The following is a 19858-nucleotide window of genomic DNA, read 5'->3' on the forward strand; positions in this document are numbered from 1 at the left end:
CTGCTCCTTCCTTAATCACAGCCCAGGCTCGCTCGTGGATGCCTTTCTTCTTTTGTGGAAGAGGCACCTGCTGTATGTATTCCCGCCTTTCCCAGTCATCCACAAAGTCCTCCTCAAGGTCCGATGAGAGAAAGCATTGCTAATCTTGATAGCACCAGTGTGGCCACGTCATCACTGGTTCACTACACTGCTAGACTTGTCGGTGGACATGCTTATAACTCTGCCTCTGGTTCCGGACCTGATCACGCAGAGCATGGCTGCCTCCAGCACCCCAACCTAGAGTCTCTCCACCTTACAGTATGAAAACTCCATGGCTTAACCCGTTAGAGCTTGCATGCTCAGTCTCAGTTAGGGAGGTAGTCGTTGGAAGCAGAAACCTTTCCACTTGCTCTGGGGCTGGAGCACCCATGGGGAAAAATTGGTGGGTGCTCTGCACCCCCCGGCAGCCAAGCTCTCCACCCCAGCTCGCCGCCGCCTCCTCCCCTGAGCACGCTGTCCCTGCTTCTCAGAGCGCTTGCTGCCGCAAAACAGCTGTTTCACGGTGTAACAAGCTCTGGGAGGGTGGGGAGAGGAGTGGGAACACAGCGTGCTCAGGGGAGGATGTGGGGAAGAGGCAGGGCTCGGGCGGGGATTTGGGGAAGGGGTTCACCCGGGCAGGGAGGGGGGGGAGTTCCGTCAGGGATTTTGGGGAAGGGGTTGGAATGGGGGCAGGGCAGGGCTGGAGTTGGCGTGGGGCTGGGGGGCATGAGCACCCACTGTCACCAGGAGAAGTTGGCGCCTCTGTCACACAGCAGGCTAGAGATGATGCTGCATTTTGCAGAGCGATGCTTCAGTCTGTGTCTCTGTGAACTCTGACCCCTCCACCTAGGGACTGCTTGGCAGTCGCCTATTTGGAATCGACATGAGCAGTCACTTGAAGAAAAAACGGTTACCTACCTTTCATAACTGTTGTTCTTCGAGATATATTGCTCATGTTCATTCTAAGACCCACCAGCCTCCCCTCTGTTGGAGTACCGGGCAAGAAGGAACTGAAGAGGCGGCAGGTTGGAAGGTGCCATTAAGGCATGACTCCAGGGTCTCCACAGCCAACCCTGATGGGTACGCTAGGGGAAAAATCTTCTGCTGAGTCTGTACACGGTGCTCACACACCTACTTGGAATAGATATGAACAACACATCTCGAAGAACAACACTTATGAAAGGTAGGTAACTGTTTTTTCCCACTTCCATAGCCTTCCTCAAGAATGTTGCAGTCACAGAAATATGCAAAGAAGTGACTTGGACATCTGCTCATACATTTATTGTCCATTATACACTCACACAGTGTCCGAGGCCATATTTGACTCCTCTGTCTTTTCACTATTAGACTCAACTCTGAAGCCCCATTCCTCCATTAGGAATACTGCTGTAGAGTCATTTTGAGTGGAGCACCCATAGGGACACTACTGAAAGAAGAAAGGGTTACTCACCTTGTGCAGTAACTGTGGTTCTTTGAGGTGTGTGACCCTATGGGTGCTCCACTTTCGATACTCCTCCCCTCTGCTTCAGAGCACTGAACATGAGCTCTGTGGTAGAGAAAGAACTGAGGGCATTTCACTTATCCAGCACTATATAGCCCTCGGGCAGAGAACGAGATGGGGAGAGCACTTGTGCAGGCCGAACCATCACTGCTTCTTAAAATCTCCGATCTGAGACGCAGGGATGTGAATACCACTAGAGTTGAGCTCCCCCAGGGCAACGCATCTCGAAGACCCACACTTACTGTTACAAGGTGAGTAATCTTCCTTTTTTGTTTTTTTTTTTCTTTTCCAGAGATGGCCCCTACTAAATAAATAACTCTCTTTTTAATGATTTTTACTGTAGTTCACATTAATTCACTCAACATCTGGCTTCTAGCACGTTTTGCTGATGCTGGCATACTAGGAAAATCCAACTCCAATGTGAAAGTAGCCAGTTTATTTGTGGCAGGGTTGTGACACAATTATGCTTACAGCTTTAGTTCAGTCTATACTATTGCAATACTTAGGGATTACTAAATTCTGAAATATAATCTTTCATTTTGTGTTTCTAATATAGGAAAAGGAAGTTGCATGCAGAATTAGTGAAGAACACAGATAATTATGTAGCCAGCATCATAAAGGCTAAGCAGTACATTGAAGAGAAGAGAAACAACTTGAATGGCGCCATGAGGCTAGCAAAGGAGTTAAAAATTACACCCTCGTTAAGAACCTGTTGTGATTTGAATCAGGTAGTTAAAATTAATCCACTGTAAAATTTTCTTTGAATGGATTAGCCAGACTCAGTTTCTTTTACGTTTACTCTTCTGGCTGAAAGTTTTAGGCTGTTACTGTGATCCATCTTCCTGTTCGTTAATATTTCAAGATTAAGTTTGTTACTGTAAAACATTTTATATTTTTTTTTCAGACGTCTGAACTTGATTCTTTAAACCATGTCTCATTATGGCCTTGCAGTTTGTATGTGGTTCATTTAAGTTCCCCATTATTTTTAGACTTTGTTGCCTCTGATCTCCCAATATTGTGCAACCAATTTATTTTTCCTAATCTGGATGCCAGTAGTATAACCCAAATAGTATTTTTGTATTCTTGCAGCTGGGGCTTTGTATCCACATAGATTCAGCTGTGGACCTCTCCATTTTATCAGGTGCCTGTTTAGGTTAGGCAGGCTTAAATTAAGTTGCTTGCTCACCGTTCTGGTTCAGAATACAATTATTTATTTCTTAAATTTTATGTGCAAGTGAAGTGTTGTGTGCTGATTGTCCAATACTGGAGACCGTTATCCCCTGATACAGGATCTGTTCATGTATCTGATGTTTATGTAATAGAAAATAAAATTGCTCTTTTTTTAAATTTGAGGTTATTCATAACTTAAAGTTGACAGTTGAGGGTGAACTCTCAAGGGTGGATACTTTGAAGGAAAGAACATCTCTAAGGTAAATTATTCAAGCCTGAGTTACAGCAGAAGGTAAAAACTGTGACACAATGGTATTTATGCATCTAAAGTAGTAAACTGATACTCTTATTTTTGTAATAAGTTTAATACAAATTAAAGTAATAAGAAATGGACTTGTCTTGAGTAATTTGTGTGATTTACGTGATAGATACAAAAAAATGCCCAATAGCACCAGTTTGAATCATTCTTTTGAAATAAGCAAATGGAAAAGTACATGTGAAATCGATGTATTAAAAACCGATGAAATTGACTTTACTGTTCTGTAAACACAGAAGTGTTTGCATTTCAAAAGATATAAGCAAACTTTCACCATGTGTAATGCATAAATAATAGGGCTGTCAAGCAATTAAAAAATTAGTAGCCATTAATTGCAGTGCTAAACAATAATAGAATACCATTATTTAAATATTTTGGATGTTTTCTACATTTTCAAATATATAGATTTCAGTTACAACACAGAATACAAAGTGTACAGTGCCTAACTTTATTTATTTTTGATTACAAGTATTTGCACTGTAAAAAACCCAAAAGTAATAGTATTTTTCATTTCACCTATTACAAGTACTGTAGTGCAATCTCTTTATCATGAAAGTAGAACTTACAAATTATAGAATTATTTACAAAAAACACTGCAACAATGTAAAATTTTAGAGCCTGCAAGTCCACTCAGTCCTACTTCTTGTACAGCCAATTGCTCAGACAAACAAGTTTGTTTACATTTGCAGGAGATAATGCTGCTGCTTCTTGTTTTCTCTCTGAAAGTGAGAACAGGCATTGTGATGGTACTGTTGTAGCTGATGTTGCAAGGTATTTACGTGCCAGATGTGCTAAATATTCATATGCCCCTTCCTGTTTCAGCCATCATTCCAGAGGACATGCTTCCATGCTGATGACCTCGTTAAAAATATATGTTAATTAAATTTGTAACTGAACTCCTTGGGGGAGAATTGTATGTCCCCTGCTCTGTTTTACCCACATTCTGATACATATTTCATGTTTTAGCAGTCTTGAATGATAACCCAGCACATGTAGTTCATTTTAAGAACACTGTCACTGAAGAGTCACAAAACACAAAGAAGGCACTGATGTGAGATTTCTAAAGATAGTTACAGCACTCGATCCAAGGTTTAAGAATCTGAAGTGCCTTCCAAAATCTGAGAGAGACGAGGTGTGGAGCGTGCTTTCAGAAGTCTTAAAAGAGCAACACTCGAATGCGGAAACTACAGAATCCGAACCAACAAAAAAGAAAAGCAGCCTTCTCCTGGTGGCATCTGACGCAGACAATGAAAATGAACATGCGTCGGTCCACACTGCTTTGGATTGTTATTGAGCAGAACCCGTCATCAGCATGGATGCATGTCCTCTGGAATGGTGGTTGAATCATGAAGGGATATATGAATCTTTAGCGCATCTGGCACGTAAATACCTTGCAACATTGTCTGCGTCAGATGCCACCAGCAGAAGGTTGCTTTTTTTTTTTGGTGGTTCGGGTTCTGTAGTTTCCGCATTGGAGTGTTGCTCTTTTAAGACTTCTGAAAGCATGCTCCACACCTCGTCCCTCTCAGATTTTGGAAGGCACTTCAGATTCTTAAACCTTGGATCGAGTGCTGTAGCTATCTTTAGAAATCTCACATCGGTGCCTTCTTTGTGTTTTGTCAATCTTCAGTGACAGTGTTCTTAAAATGAACAACATGTGCTGGGTCATCATTCAAGACTGCTAAAACATTAAATATATGTCAGAATGTGGGTAAAACAGAGCAGGGGACATACAATTCTCCCCCAAGAAGTTCAGTTACAAATTTAATTAAAGCATTATTTTTTAACGAGGTCATCAGCATGGAAGCATGTTCTCTGGAATGATGGCTGAAACAGGAAGGGGCATGTGAATATTTACCATATTTGGCACGTAAATACCTTGCAATGCCGGCTACAAAAGTGCTATGCAAATGCCTGTTCTCACTTTCTGATGACATTGTAAATAAGAGGAGGGCAGCATTAACTCCTGTAAATGTAAACATACTTGTTTGTCTTAGCGATTGGCTGAAAAAGAAGTAGGACTGAGTGGAACAACCCAGGGAATTACAGACCCGTCAGTTTAACTTCTGTACCTGGAAGGATAATGGAGCTAATAATTAAGCAATCAGTTTGCAAACATCTAGAAGATAATGTGATAAGTAACAGTCAGCATGGATTTGTCAAAAACAAATCACGTCAAACCAACCTGATAGCTTTCTTTGTCAGGGTAACAAGCCTTGTGGATTGGGAGGAGGGGAAGTAGTAGACATGGTATATCCTGACTTTTTAGTAAAGCTTTTGATACCGTCTCGCATGACCTTCTCATAAACTAGGAAATGCAACCTAGATGGAGCTGCTAGAAGGTGGGTGCAAAACTGGTTGGAAAACCATTCCAGAGAGTAGTTATCCATGGTTCACAGTCATGCTGGAAGGGCATAACAAGTGGGATCCTCCAGGGATCAGTTCTGGGTCCAGTTCTGCTCAATATCTTCATCGGTGATTTAGATAATGATAGAGGGATTACATTTATAAAGTTTGTGGATGATACCAAGCTGGGAAGGGTTTCAAGTGCTTTGGGGGATAGGATTAAAATTCAAAATGATCTGGACAAACTGGAGAAATGGTCTGAAGTAAATAGGGTGAAATTCAATAAAGACAAATGCAAAGTACTCTATTTAGGAAGGAACAATCGGTTGCACACATACAAAATGGGAATTAAACTGCTTAGGAAGGAGTACTGTGGGATGGGATCTGTGGGTCATAGTGGACAACGAGCTAAATATGAGTCAACAGTGCAACGATGTTGCAAAAAAGTGAACATCATTCTGGGATGTATTAGCAGAAGTGTAGTAAGCAAGAGAAGTAATTCTTCTTCTGCTCTGCTCCACACTGATTAGGCCTCATCTGGAGTATTGTGTCCGGTTCTAGGAACCACATTTCAGGAAGGATGTGGACAAATTGGAGAGGGTCTATAGAAGACTGACCAAAAATGATGAAAGGTCTAGAAAACATGACCTATGAGGGAAGATTGAAAAAATTGGGTTTTTTAAGTCTTGAAAAGAGAAGACTGAGAGGCGACATACTTTTTCAAGTATGTAAAAGGTTGTTACAAGGAGGAGGAAGAAAAAATGTTTTTCTTAACCTCTGAGGATAAGACGAGAAGCAATGGGCTTAAATTGCAGCAAGGGAGATGTAGGTTGGACATTAGGAAAAACTTCCCAACAGTCAGGATGGCTAAGCACTGGAATGAATTGCCTGGGGAGGTTGTAGAGTGTCCATCATTGGAGATTTTTAAGAGCAGGTTAGACAGACTCCTGTCAGGGATGGTCTAGATAATACTTACTCCTGCCGGGGACTGGACTAGATGACCTGTCTAGGTCCCGTCCAGTTCTATGATTCTATGACTTGTAGGCTCTGAAGTTTTACATTGTTTTGTTTTTGAGTGCAGTTATGTAACAATGATGAGATTGCATTACAGTACTTGTATGGGATTAATTGAAAAATACTGTTTCGTTTATCATTTTTACAGTGCAAATATTTGTAATAAGAAATAATACACCCTTTGATTTCAGTTGCAACATCGAATACAATATATATGAAAATGTAGAAAAACATCCAAAATATTAAATAATTTCAATTGGTATTCTATTGTTTAACAGTGCGATTGAAACTGCGATTAATCACGTTTCATTTTTTTATCACGATTTTTTTAAGTTAATCACATGAGTTAATTGCGATTAATTGACTGCCCTAATAAATAATAAAGTAGTAATACACTGTATAAAAGTGAGTAACTTAAATTTTTTTCTAATCAGATGTCCACTCTTCTGTCCCTCGTGTATGCTGGGCTCCCACACGGGCTGCTCAAAATGAAATCTCAGTGGCCCCCTCGCCCTGAATTTTCTAACAGAAGTGAAAGCAAATAATATACAAGTCCAACTTAAAGCTGGTACAGCTTCAGAGCCACAGTCCTGACCGTAACATCTTTTTTTGGGTGCTGCTGTCCCTCTCTTGATCAAGAGAATAGTCAGAAATCTTTATTTTCAGTTCTGTTAGCCTACTCCTTGCTATATGATAGGAATCAGATTTTGAGAGCTCTGAGACTAGCCAGAAAATTAAATATAAAAGAACTTTGAGATTTTTTTCCCCTGAATTAATTTGTCAATTTTGATTTGGCAGGAGGTGGAAATAGTAGCTTCATTTTGATGTAAGCCAGAAACAAAGAAAGATTTAAATAGTTGGGTTTTGAGTATACTATAGTTCCTGAGGATTTTTGTTGAAGAATATAATTTATATTTTCACTACCCTAAGGATTATTTGTGGAACAGTGTTAGGCATTGATATAGAAACTCGCCAAATAAATGCAGAAGTAGTGAAGGAATGCTCGGAAATCAGATTATACCACATAATAAATTTATATGTAAAGGTGAATGAGCAACCAAGTCTACCATTAGAGAGCTGTCATCAGTGTGTTAGTCATTGGTAATTTTTCTTGGCTAAAGTTGGAGAAATGGAAAACTGAATTGATCTCTGTTTCTTCACATTGCTTCAGACCCTATAGGACTTCACTAATTAGTTAATATAATATTTGTGAATTGTCAGACTGATTTTAAACCTTTGGGTGACCTCCCTGATATCATTCTTCTTTTACTGTAGATTTCTCATGAACTGTGATGAAATTACCTCTGTATTCAAAAACATAGGGAAGATTGAATTGGAAATACCTACAAAGTAAGCATTTTCTTTTTTTAGTAAAGAAAACTAGTGCAGTGATTTCAGCAATTTTCTTACTGTTAGCAATTTACAAACACCTAGCAAAGGTCTGCATGTATGCTTACTGATTTTAAAACTAGAATGTACAGTTATAGAAAGAGAACTTAAGTCATTATTTCAGTCTTTCTTTGATTCAGATAAGAAGCAGGACTTCAGTATAGGTTAAAACTGCTTATTGGAGGATTGGGTACCATTGGGTATATTGGTATAAGGTGCCTTTACCATTGGGATTTCTTTATGATAAACATTATACCAATCTCAAGATACAGAAAGGGGTGGAATAATTGGGATGTCAGTACTTCCAGTAAATGAAAATTACTCTGAGTAAATGTAAACCCATTTGTAAAGTTAATAGCAAATACTAAAATATTCAGTAATACATCTTTTGAGGATAAACTCTGATTATGAGGTAACAGAAAAATCAATATAGATTAAACATAAATGACACATTTTCTTACTGGAAAACAGCTATTGTTTCTATTTTATTGAGCCTCTTTGCTTTCACTTGCTCAAACAGTTTTTGACAAATGACTGTAAATTATGATGATTTATAGTATATCAAATTGATGAACTGTTTGTAGTGGAGTGCCGTAGGTGTCAGTATTTGGATAATCACTGCCATCGATAGTCTGAAAAAGGGGCTGTAGAGCATTCTAACATGTAGATAATATTTGGGAAATGTTGCAAAGTCCAGTGAGGAGAGAGAAGAAACTCTAAAGAGGGACCTAGAGAGGCTAGGAATGTAAGGCCATATCAGGCCCATAGGTAGGGGGGAAAACTTAGATTCAACCTTGGAAAAATTCAATACACCAAGGAAAAACCCTGTTATGCTTGGAGGTAGAAACTTAAATAGCAGTGATGTTAATAGAGATGGAGGATGAATGTATATAGCAAAGTATATATGGCTTTACTCTGGGGGCATTTTGCGTCAAAAAATAAAAAATTCTTTGCGCAGTGTTTAAAATTCTGCATATTTTATTTGTCAAAATAACACTGCATAATCATGCCAATTTCAAATATGATGGTAATTTACTTCAAAATACCTGTCAGCTGCCAGGAACAGTCAAGCTCTAGCTCCCTCTCCCTCTCCCCAGCTGCTACTCTGAAATTTCCCCAGCAGTGTCTTCTATGTGCAAGCTGGGTTTTGCTTTGTCCAGTGGCCTCTAGTGGCATCCAGCAGCACTGCAGCCCATTTCTGGGAGGCGGGGGGAGGAAAATCTGTGTGCACAAGGTTAATTTCTGCAAAATTCTGCAGAGGCACAGAATTCTCTCAGGAGTAGGGCTTGGAGCAGCCAGAACAGGCATAGGATCAGAGACTGTAGCCCTCTGTAAATCTTTGAAACCTACTCTATAATGCTGCATTATTTGATCTGGACATGGCTGCAAATGAAGACAGATGCAGGGATGGATTTTAAGTGGCAGGCTGCAACTGTATTAAATGAAGCATGGGGATCAGTGCTTCATGTCCTATCAACCATATTTTCTCATAGTAGGCATTTTAAATGGTTCCAGTGTACGGTTACAAGCTTCTACCATATAACCCATAATCCAGGGTAGACTCTGCTCAGTCTACCCCTAAGACTCATAGAAGATTAGGGTTGGAAGAGATCTCAGGAGGTCATCTAGTCCAACCCCCTGCTCAAAGCAGGACCAACACCAACTAAATCAGTAGTAGGATTCAGACTCAGTTTGCTCATCTGAATCCTACTACTCCCCCACCCATGGAAGGAGGACAGGACACTAGAAGGTTAGGACGTCATTCCCACAAGCACAAGGCCCATCAGCAAAATCGCAGGCCTTCTGGGAACCATTCTTTTTAATTTAATTAGAATTTAGCCACAAGTTGTGACAAAACTAACATTCCTACTAAATACTACCACATACTATGAAATTCTATTCCTATTTAACCTAATTGTGCCTCCAAGATGCTGCAAAGCAGGGGGAAAACCCATCAGGCCTATGCTAATATGGCCCCAATGGAAAGAAAAATTATTTCTTGACCCCAACATAGGTGATTGGTAAGACCTGCAGCTTCTGCAAGACACAGCTGTGAAACTACAGTTACAGAGAGAGGGAGTAGGGCTGCTGAAATAGAGCACAAAATGTTCCATGTATCCTGGGCTAGGGGTTAAATTTGTGAAGGAGGAGAGTGACGGACCAATTAGCTCCCTTCCTCCCCAGCTGGCCAGTGAGTGGATAAAACCTCTGTAGGGGGAGTGGCCACCGTTGTGACCCCCCAGTGAGTGCTCTATTTCCCCTTTCTACTGGGGCTGTCCTAATTTTTGCCTGTCTCATCAAGTTTTCCACTTGTTGAGGTAGGTGGGTTTCGTTCCTGGCACCTCAACACCAGAAGGATAATGGAGGGAGTTCAAAGAAAAGCAACAGTGTTTAAGAAAGGAATTAGTTTTTGAGGAAATATTTAAAAGAATCAAATGTGTACTAGTATAGGGTAAGCTTGTGTGTTGGTGTGAAGGCGGATGAGGAGAAAATATTTGAAGGGTGTAAACAGCATGCAGAAAGAAGAATGGTTTAGGTATCACAGCAGGAATGAACTAAAGAAAAGAAAAATGTTTGAATGTTGGGAAAATTCCATCAGTCAGGTCACTATCCTGCCCAGTTATCCCAGGAATATTAGGTCTATCTGAAACTGGGAATTTGCGTCTATTCTAGCCAGCTTTAGTACATAACTAGTGCAGACAGCAAGTATAAACCAGGAAAACTACAATTTGCACAAGTGAAACTTTATTTCTGCTTGAAATCAAAGTAATGTGCTTTTGTGTAAAATGTAGCTTTCCTTTTCCAAACTTGTATGTGGTGCAATTATATGGGGACCTGGCCATCGATTGCAGGAATTGGGGTGAGTTCCTAGTGGAGACAAGGCAGAATGAAGAATAATCTCTTAAGGAAAATGACAGGTTTCAGAGTAGCAGCCGTGTTAGTCTGTATTCGCAAAAAGAAAAGGAGTACTTGTGGCACCTTAGAGACTAACAAATTTATTTGAGTATAAGCTTTCATGAGCTACAGCTCACTTCATTGGATGCATTCAGTGAAGTGAGCTGTAGCTCACGAAAGCTTATACTCAGATAAATTTGTTAGTCTCTAAGGTGCCACAAGTATTCCTTTTCTTTTTAAGGAAAATGGTAACAACCCTGTTTCTGAGATATTTATAACTAGATTGGGCAGACCTCTCAAATATATGTTGTAGGAAAAATCTTCTAATGGTTTAGAGTTGGACTAAATAATCTAATACTTTTCTTCCACGTGTTTAATATGTATTACTAGGTTTGGCAGAATTTGATTATTTATCATTTTGATAGGTAATATCAATACTTATTTTTAAGCATTATTTTAGATTTTTTTATTAATTTAAATTTTGCACAGTTACAGGAAATTACACGGGTACGTCAGAAATAGGGGAGGGTCAGATAATTTAATGACCGTATACACCGAGATTTTAAAAAGTTTAAAGCTTCATGACTGTTAAAACACAAATTGACATCACATGTAAAAATATACAAAGTAAATATTTTTTAAATAAAACTCCAATAAGTTCTCAATCAGCATTGTAAATTTTAATTATTATCGATGGAAATATTTTTTCGTAGGTTTGTGTGTATGGTGAAATTTGACATTTACCACATTTAACCATAAAAATAGAATCTTTCCAAGCCTATGTATTACTATTATTTGGAGCATTTTAGGAAAGAACGTTGTGAACATAAACTCTTCACAGGTTTCAGAGTAGCAGCCGTGTTAGTCTGTATTCACAAAAAGAAAAGGAGTACTTGTGGCACCTTAGAGACTAACAAATTTATTAGAGCATAAGCTTTCGTGAGCTACAGCTCACTTCATCGGATGCATCGGATGCATCCGATGAAGTGAGCTGTAGCTCACGAAAGCTTATGCTCTAATAAATTTGTTAGTCTCTAAGGTGCCACAAGTACTCCTTTTCTTTTTATAAACTCTTCACTGCTAGATTCAACAGTGAGGAAAAATAAGTATAACTTACTTTTTCTGAGGATAGCAGGGATCTTCTGCAGGGGGTAGAGATTTTAGGGTCTGTTCTGGTCTGAAGATCTATAGATCTTGGGGGCATTCTGCTATATAAAGCCTAGATCTATCTTTCAGTTTTTTGGAGAGTAAGACTGTGTTGATCATATTAGGGATTTGTTTGTTTGGGATCAGTGGTTGGCATGAGGGGGATTTCCTCCCTGTTTTTCTCTTGAGATAATTGTTGCTCCATTGCTTTGTTTTGAACCTTTAATGGATGTTAAGGGTATCTTGAACTTTTTGGAAGATTGCTTTTTATGTTTTTATTTACATTTTAAAAAAATAATTGTTCTTGAGAATAAGTCCCAGTATTTTTTCATGGAATTGTGATTTTTTAAAATAAAATTCTGCTTTACTGGTACCCTTCTGTGAAATGAAACCTTAATAAGTTAATATATTTCTCCAAATAGATGTTGCCCTGGAGATGATGGACAAAGCATTCCCATGGTCAGTAATCCGGCAGAAGTATCAGACTGTGACACTTATTTGTCAGTAGAAAAGAATAAATTTACACCACTTGTCAGAGGTAATGAAGCAGAGACTCTTATACAGCAAGAACTTGATGTGCATACAGAAGTGAAAAATGTCCAGCTTTACAAATTAATTACCACACCCTCTCAAAGCATTCTGACTTTACCCCAAACGATGTCTGATCCTGATGTCATAATTGAAGAAATCATGGAAGATGACCAGGAAAGTGAGTTGCTTAATAATTGTAAATTTGAACATATGAATATATCTTTTAAACTAGTGTGTTTATCAAGACTAGCCCTTTTAGCACTCCCTTTGCTTCGTTTTTTTTTTATTGCTTTTTCTGTAGCTGGAATTTTTCCATTCAAGGTTCTGATCAGTATGGGTTCTTGGCCTTGATGATTTCCATTGACTACTTGAGTCATCTCCTTTAGAGTATGGGTCACTGGTTGCTGGAGATTTGTCCTCCTGGCCTTTTTCCCCCAGGTCAGTCTGGGCCTTCATTCAGGCCAGTGTGTTGCTTTAACCAGTAACAGATTTAAGTCTCTCAGGTGATTGATTGCAGATGTGTATTCCACCTGGGTGTGCACATGCTCTGTGCACTGAAGCCAGGGAACTTTGCCTCACAGTACTTGTAGGGGTGGCCCTGAGTCCTCTGGTCCATAGCTCCTCCCATGGTTATTTAAGGGCAGTACCATTCCCAACACCCCTCAGTTCCTTCTCAGTGCCCAGGGCTTCAGTCGGAGCTTTCCGTGTGGTATTTCACCACACGCTTTCTGTGTGACAATGTTCTGGGATTTTGCTGTATATAGTAGTACCTTTAGGTTTATCTGTTTATAGTAGTACCTTTAGGTTTAGTTAGTAGTTAAGTAGATTGGGATGTCTTCACCAGGTTTTGAACACTGCCCATTGTGTGGGGTGCCTATCTCTAATAGTGACCCCCATATTTGGAGTTTATTGTGCCTGGGGGAGGGGCATATTAAGGAAAGGTGCTCTATCTGTAAATTCAAAAAAAGAACGCAGGTGTCAAGAGATTTTCACCTTTTGGAGCATGCCACGAGACCTGGTTCAACACGGGAGACCTCCACAGATCATCTGGTCCCAGAGAGACCTTCTGAGCTGGCATGAAATGTTGTTCCAGGCCCAAAGTCGAATATCTCTCTTAGGAGGAAGAGGGATTCTTCTTCTTTTGGTCCTCCTGAGGAAAAGGTCTCAAAAGATGGACCAGAGCTATTTCATGGCTCTGAGAGAGTCCTCCTCTTTTTCTAAGAGGAGTGCAGACTGGCACCATGATTAGTTGGGCACGCAAGATAGAGCTAGGCCATCTAACCACTGTCTGGACCCGAGTTGACATTATTTGGACCCCGTACCATCAATTCCGGTACCATCCATGGGATGTCCATTGAGTCTGGTACTGACAGCATTGGTGTCGCCACTGACTTCCTATGCCGATGGCTAGCAGGCAGCATCGGACCTTCTCTGCCTCTCCATTCCTGATTCTCCAGTAATTCAGGGCCATTCAACTGCCATGGCTGCTTCTGCTGTGTCCTTGTCGCTACCTGATATAGTTGCAGAGTTGTCTCTGTCATCAGCCCCATTGTCCGCACTACCCAATGCTCAGAATGCTGACGTGAGGTCTGCTTCGCCCTCAGTACTGAGGGGCCTGTTGGCGCAGATACTGTCTTCGGCACAAATAATGACACATCTGCAGGATCAGTTCCAGGCCCAGCTTTGGTACCTACATCTGTTCTGATGCCTACTGGGAGTGCGATGTCCCTTGTAGTATTCAAGATGTCTACTACTCTACCATCGTCACTACCGATGTATCCCGCATATGGGCATTCGGATGAGGCTGGTTGTTTTTGCTTGCTTCATCTGGGGTGGCTTCTGCATTGCCATCGGACGACATCCAGGGTTCAGTGAGATTGAAGACATTTTCTCCCTCACCATTGCTTTCAAGCACAGCTCCCAAAAGTTTTTGAGAGCTCCTGTGGATCACCGTTGGAACCAAGATTGGCACCACTCCTGAAGGAGGCATAGGAGTGTGTACTGACCACCAGTGCCCTATGCTTGCCCTCCTTGAAATCCTTGGGACATTCTTTGATAGGCAAGGTCCTGGTCCTCAGTCCAGGGCAAAGTCTCCAATCCTGTCCGTAGTGTCCCCTCTTGAGCCACCTGCATTGCAGAAAGAGACTGAGGTTGCTCTCTCTGAAATGGTTCAGCCTTAACTGTGCTTGTGGGGCAAGTGCTCCAGCAAGAGGCTCCACTGGCCCTGCTCCCTTCCTCTTCCTCCTCACTGGATGATTCTGTGGTGCCAGATTTCTCTTTTCCTGTGCTTAAGAATTTTAAGTCTTATCAGGATCTCCTGAGATGGATGGCTACGGCCTTGGATATTCAGGCTGAGTTTGTTCAGTAGAATACCTATACATTGGTGGACGTCCTCCAGTTGTCAGCCCCAGCGAGAGTAACTGTCCCTATAAAAGAAGTGCTTTTGAAACGTACAAAGACCTTATGGCATACACCAGCTTCTTAACCATCCACAGCAAAGTGTACTGATAGACAGTATTCTGTCCGTGTAGGCTTTAGAGTGCCTCTACATACATCCAATCCCTAATTCTCTAGGTGTAGTGGCAGAAAATGTTAGATTATGGCAGGGGAGATAAAAGTCCATGTTTAAGGACGGAGTATACAAGGCTAGATTTGTTGGGGAGAAAAAAACTATTCTATCTTGTTACAAATGCACATTATGAATCAGCAGGCACTGTTGTCTAAATATTACTTTAATTGGGAAGCTATGTCCAGATTTACTGACAACTTGTCAGGTTTCAGAGTAGCAGCCGTGTTAGTCTGTATTCGCAAAAAGAAAAGGAGTACTTGTCAACTTGTCAGAATCCTCCAGGGAAGAGTTTAAGGGTGTTCTTGTGGAAGGCCATCTAGTGGTCAAGACATCGTTGCCAAGACATCGGCATTGGGCATGCCAGATAATTGTCCCAGTATTGTGGCATCAATTGTAACTGCAGCCTTGTGGCAGCAGAACTTTGCCATAACCCCTGAGGTCCAACAGAGCATAAAGGATTTACCTTTTGAGGGGTGGGCTTTATTTTCTGGGAAAACCTGAGAAAACAGTATATCAGGGATTGTCATGCAGCCCGCCAGGGAAACACCACTTGCGCCTCAAACTCCTTTATCCTTCTTCACAGAGCCATGTAGTCTATAGTGCAGGGATTGGCAACCTTTGCCACATGGCCCTTCAGGGAAAGCCCCTGGCAGGCCGTGCCAGTTTGTTACCTGCTGCGTCCACATATTTGGTCGATTGCAGCTCCCACTGGCTGCGGGTCGCCGTCCCAGGCCAATGCGGGCTGCAGGAAGGGCAGCCAGCACATCCCTTGGCCCACACCGCTTCCCACGGCCCCCATTGGCCTGGAGCGGTGAACTGCGGTCAGTGGGAGTGTGATCGGCAGAACCCGCGGACATGGCAGGTAAACTGGCCTCACCCACCAGGGGCTTTTCCTGGCGGGCCATGTGCCAAAGGTTGCCGATCCGTGCGCTATAGACTAAATGGCTTTGGGAAGAAGGATAAAGGAGTTTGAGGGGCAAGTGGTGGTCTCGTCCATCCTCCCTGTGGAAAGAAAGGGCCCGGCTAGAGACCATTAAATTGTGGAAGTCAACGAATGGCTACGCAGGTGGTATCAGAGAGGAGGCTTTGGATTCTTTGACCATGGGATGGTGGTCCAAGAAGGATTGCTAGGCAGAGATGGGCACCACCTAACAAAGAGAGAGAAGAGCATCTTCACAAGCAGGCTGGCTAACCTAATGAGGAGGGCTTTAAACTAGGTTCACCGGGGGAAGAAGACCAAAGCCCTGAGATAAGTGGGATGCCAGGAGGAAGCATGAGTAGGAGAGCGCAAGAGGGGAGGACTCCTGCCTCATACTGAAAAAGCAGTGAGTTATCTTAAGTGCCTATACATGAATGCAGGAAGCTTGGGAAACAAGTAGGGAGAACTGGAAGTCCTGGCACAGTCAAGGAATTATGATGTGATTGGAACAACTGAGACTTGGTGGGGTAACTCACATGACTGGAGTACTGTCATGGATGGATATAAACGGTTCAGGAAGGACAGGCAGGGCAGAAAAGGTGGGGGGTTGCATTGTATGTAAGAGAGCAGTATGACTGCTCAGAGCTCCAGTATGAAACTGCAGAAAATCCTGAGTGTCTCTGGATTAAGTTTAGAAGTGCGATCAACAAGGATAATATCGTGGTAGGAATCTGCTATAGACCACCAGACCAGGAGGATGAGGTGGACGAGGCTTTCTTCAGGCAACTAACAGAAGTTACTAGATCACAGCCCCTGGTTCTCGGGGACTTCAATCACACCGGTATCTGCTGGGAGATCAATACAGCAGTGCACGGACAATCCAGGAAGTTTTTGGAAAGTGTAGGGACAATTTCTTGGTGCAAGTGCTGGAGGGAACCAACTAGGGGCAGAGCTCTTCTTGCCCTGGTGCTCACAAACCGGGAAGAATTAGTAAAGGAAGCAAAAGTGGATGGGAACCTGGGAGGCAGTGACCATGAGATGGACGAGTTCAGGATCCTGACACAAGGAAGAAAGGAAGCAGAATACAGACCCTGGACTTCAGAAAAGCAGACTTTGACTCCCTCAGGGAACTGTTGGGAAGGATCCCCTGGGAGAATAACATGAGGGGGGAAGGAGTCCAGGAGAGCTGGCTGTATTTTAAAGAATCCTTATTGAGGTTGCAGGAACAAACCATCCCGATGTGTAGAAAGAATAGTAAATATGGCAGGCGACCAGCTTGGCTTCATAGTGAAATCCTTGCTGATCTTAAACACAAAAAAGAAGCTTACAAGAAGTGGAAGATTGGACAAATGACCAGGGAAGAGTATAAAAATATTGCTCGGGCATGCAGGAGTGAAATCAGGAAGGCCAAATCACACCTGGAGTTGCAGCTAGCAAGCGATGTTAAGAGTAACAAGAAGTGTTTCTTCAGGTATGTTAGCAACAAGAAGGTGGTCAAGGAAAGTGTGGGCCCCTTACTGAATGGGGGAGGCAACCTAGTGACAGAGGATGTGGAAAAAGCTAATGTACTCAATGCCTTTTTTGCCTCTGTCTTCACGAACAAGGTCAGCTACCAGACTACTGCGGCACAGCATGGGGAGGAGGTGACCAGCCCTCTGTGGAGAAAGAAGTGGTTCAGGACTATTTAGAAAAGCTGGATGAGCACAAGTCCATGGGCTCGGATGCGCTGCATCCAGAGTGCTAAAGGAGTTGGCGGATATGATTGCAGAACCATTGGCCATTATCTTTGAAAACTCATGGCAATCGGCCTAGGTTCTGGATGTCTGGAAAAAGGCTGAGGTAGTGCCCATCTTTAAAAAAAGGAGAGAAGGAAGATCTGGGGAACTACAGGCTAGTCAGCCTCGCTTCAGTCCCTGGAAAAATCATGGAGCAGGTCCTCAAGGAATCAGTTTTGAAGCACTTGGAGGAGAGGAAGGTGATCAGGAACAGTCAGCATGGATTCACCAAGGGCAAGTCATGCCTGACTAACCTAATTGCCTTCTATGATGAGATAACTGGCTCTGTGGATGAGGGGAAAGCAGTGGACGTGTTATTCCTTGACTTTAGCAAAGCTTTTGATACGGTCTCCCACAGTATTCTTGCCAGCAAGTTAAAGAAGTATGGGCTGGATGAATGGACAAAGGTGGATGGAAAGCTGGCTAGATCATTAGGCTCAAAGGGTAGTGATCAATGGCTCCATGTCTAGTTGGCAGCCGGTATCAAGCGGAGTGCCCCAAGGGTTGGTCCTGGGGCCGTTTTTGTTCAGTATCTTCATTAATGATCTGGAGGATGGTGTGGATTGCACCCTCAGCAAGTTTGCAGATGACACTAAACTGGGAGGAGTGATAGGTACGCTGGAGGGTGGGGATAGGATACAGAGGGACCTAGACAAATTGGAGGATTGGGCCAAAAGAAATCTGACGAAGTTCAACAAGTACAAGTGCAGAGTCCTGCACTGAGGAAAGAAGAATCCCATGCACTGCTACAGAGTAGGGACCAAGTGGCTAGGCAGCAGTTCTTCAGAAAAGGACTTGGGGGTTACGGTAGATGAGAAGCTGGATATGAGTCAACAGCTTGCCCTTGTTTCCAAGAAGGCTAACGGCATTTCGGGCTGTATAAATAGGAGCATTGCCAGCAGATCGAGGGACGTGATCATTCCCCTCTATTCGGCATTGGTGAGGCCTCATCTGGAGTACTGTGTCCAGTTTTGGGCCCCACACTACAAGAAGGATGTGGAATTGGAAAGAGTCCAGCAGAGGGCAACAAAAATGATTAGGGAGCTGGAACACATGACTTATGAGGAGAGACTGAGGGAACTGGGATTATTTAGTCTGCAGAAAAGAAGAATGAAGGGGAATTTGATAGCTGCATTCAATTACCAGAAAGGGAGTTCGAAAGAGGATGGATCTAGACCGTTCTCAGTGGTACCAAATGACAGAACAAGGAGTAATGGTCCCAAGTTACAGTGGGGGAGGTTTAGGTTGGATATTAGGAAAAACTTTTTCACTAAAAGGGTGGTGAAGCACTGGAGTGGGTTACCTAGAGAGGTGGTGCAATCTCCTTCCTTAGAGGTTTTTAAGGTCAGGCTTGACAAAGCCCTGGCTGGGATGATTTAGTTGGGGATTGGTCCTGCTTTGAGCAGGGGGTTGGACTAGATGACCTCCTGAGGTCTCTTCCAACCCTGATATTCTATGATTCTACATCCTTTTAAGGATTCCCATGGTAGATTGCGTTCACTGGGAGTTTATACCTCAGTCATAAAGAGATGTCATTATGGAGGTCGTCAATAAAAGCAGCAATACTGCCTGCAATGATGCTTCCAGCAGTCATCCTGCTGCGCTAGGCAGCAAGACATCTACAGGAAAGGGCATAAGTCACAGAGGAGGGTGCCTTCTCGGTCCAATATTAACCAGCCAGCCCGTCCTCTGCCAGCTTCGAGCATGCAGTCATTTTGACTTGCGTATTGAGAGCAGCATTCTAGTTATGGAGTTCCTGACTCATCTCCAGAGTTTGGAGATGGGCTTGTCTTGCTTCTACAGTGCTTGGGAAACAATAACCATGGACAAATTGGGTGCTAAGCACAGTGGGAGCAGATTATGCCATCCAATTTCTGTCCATTTTCCCCCATCCCACTCTCCTACCCTGTCCCTTTTCAGGGACTCCTTTCATGAGGTACTGCTCCTTCAGTAGAGTCTGTAGACATCCGTGTCTGTCCTTATGCTCTCATCCTTCAACTATGATCTGTATATACCTGAAATTGTTAGGTTATGTAGCCACATGCACTTACATGTTCTGCCATGCAAAATTGTGTCTTTGTCCTCTTCTGAGCTAGTTGAAAGGGGTGGTTCCTTTGTGGGACTTTAGTACTGTGCTGGCTACCCTTATGGGGTCTCTGAGCCCCTGACAACTTGTTCTCTGTTTCATCTGAGCCAGCAGGTGGCCATTCTTGTTGCTATAACATTTGCAAGGAGAATAAATGAGCTGCAGGCCTCAATGGCAAATTTC

The 19858-nt window shown here is 42.5% G+C and overlaps 1 protein-coding gene across 3 annotated transcripts in view; it reads left to right on the forward strand.

Moving 5' to 3' along the window:
* RNF17 (ring finger protein 17) overlaps window positions 1-19858 on the forward strand; it is a 220853-nt gene that overhangs the window by 64017 nt on the left and 136978 nt on the right. For all 3 annotated transcript variants that reach the window (XM_038411672.2, XM_038411698.2, XM_043504233.1), the window contains exons 10-13: window positions 2076-2247; window positions 2873-2949; window positions 7641-7715; window positions 12218-12504. In XM_038411672.2, the coding sequence (XP_038267600.1) occupies window positions 2076-2247; window positions 2873-2949; window positions 7641-7715; window positions 12218-12504 (611 nt within the window). The remainder of the gene's footprint in view (window positions 1-2075; window positions 2248-2872; window positions 2950-7640; window positions 7716-12217; window positions 12505-19858) is intronic.

The sequence above is a fragment of the Dermochelys coriacea genome, chromosome 1 (genome assembly GCF_009764565.3).
Source record: "Dermochelys coriacea isolate rDerCor1 chromosome 1, rDerCor1.pri.v4, whole genome shotgun sequence".
Lineage (NCBI taxonomy): Eukaryota > Metazoa > Chordata > Testudines > Dermochelyidae > Dermochelys > Dermochelys coriacea.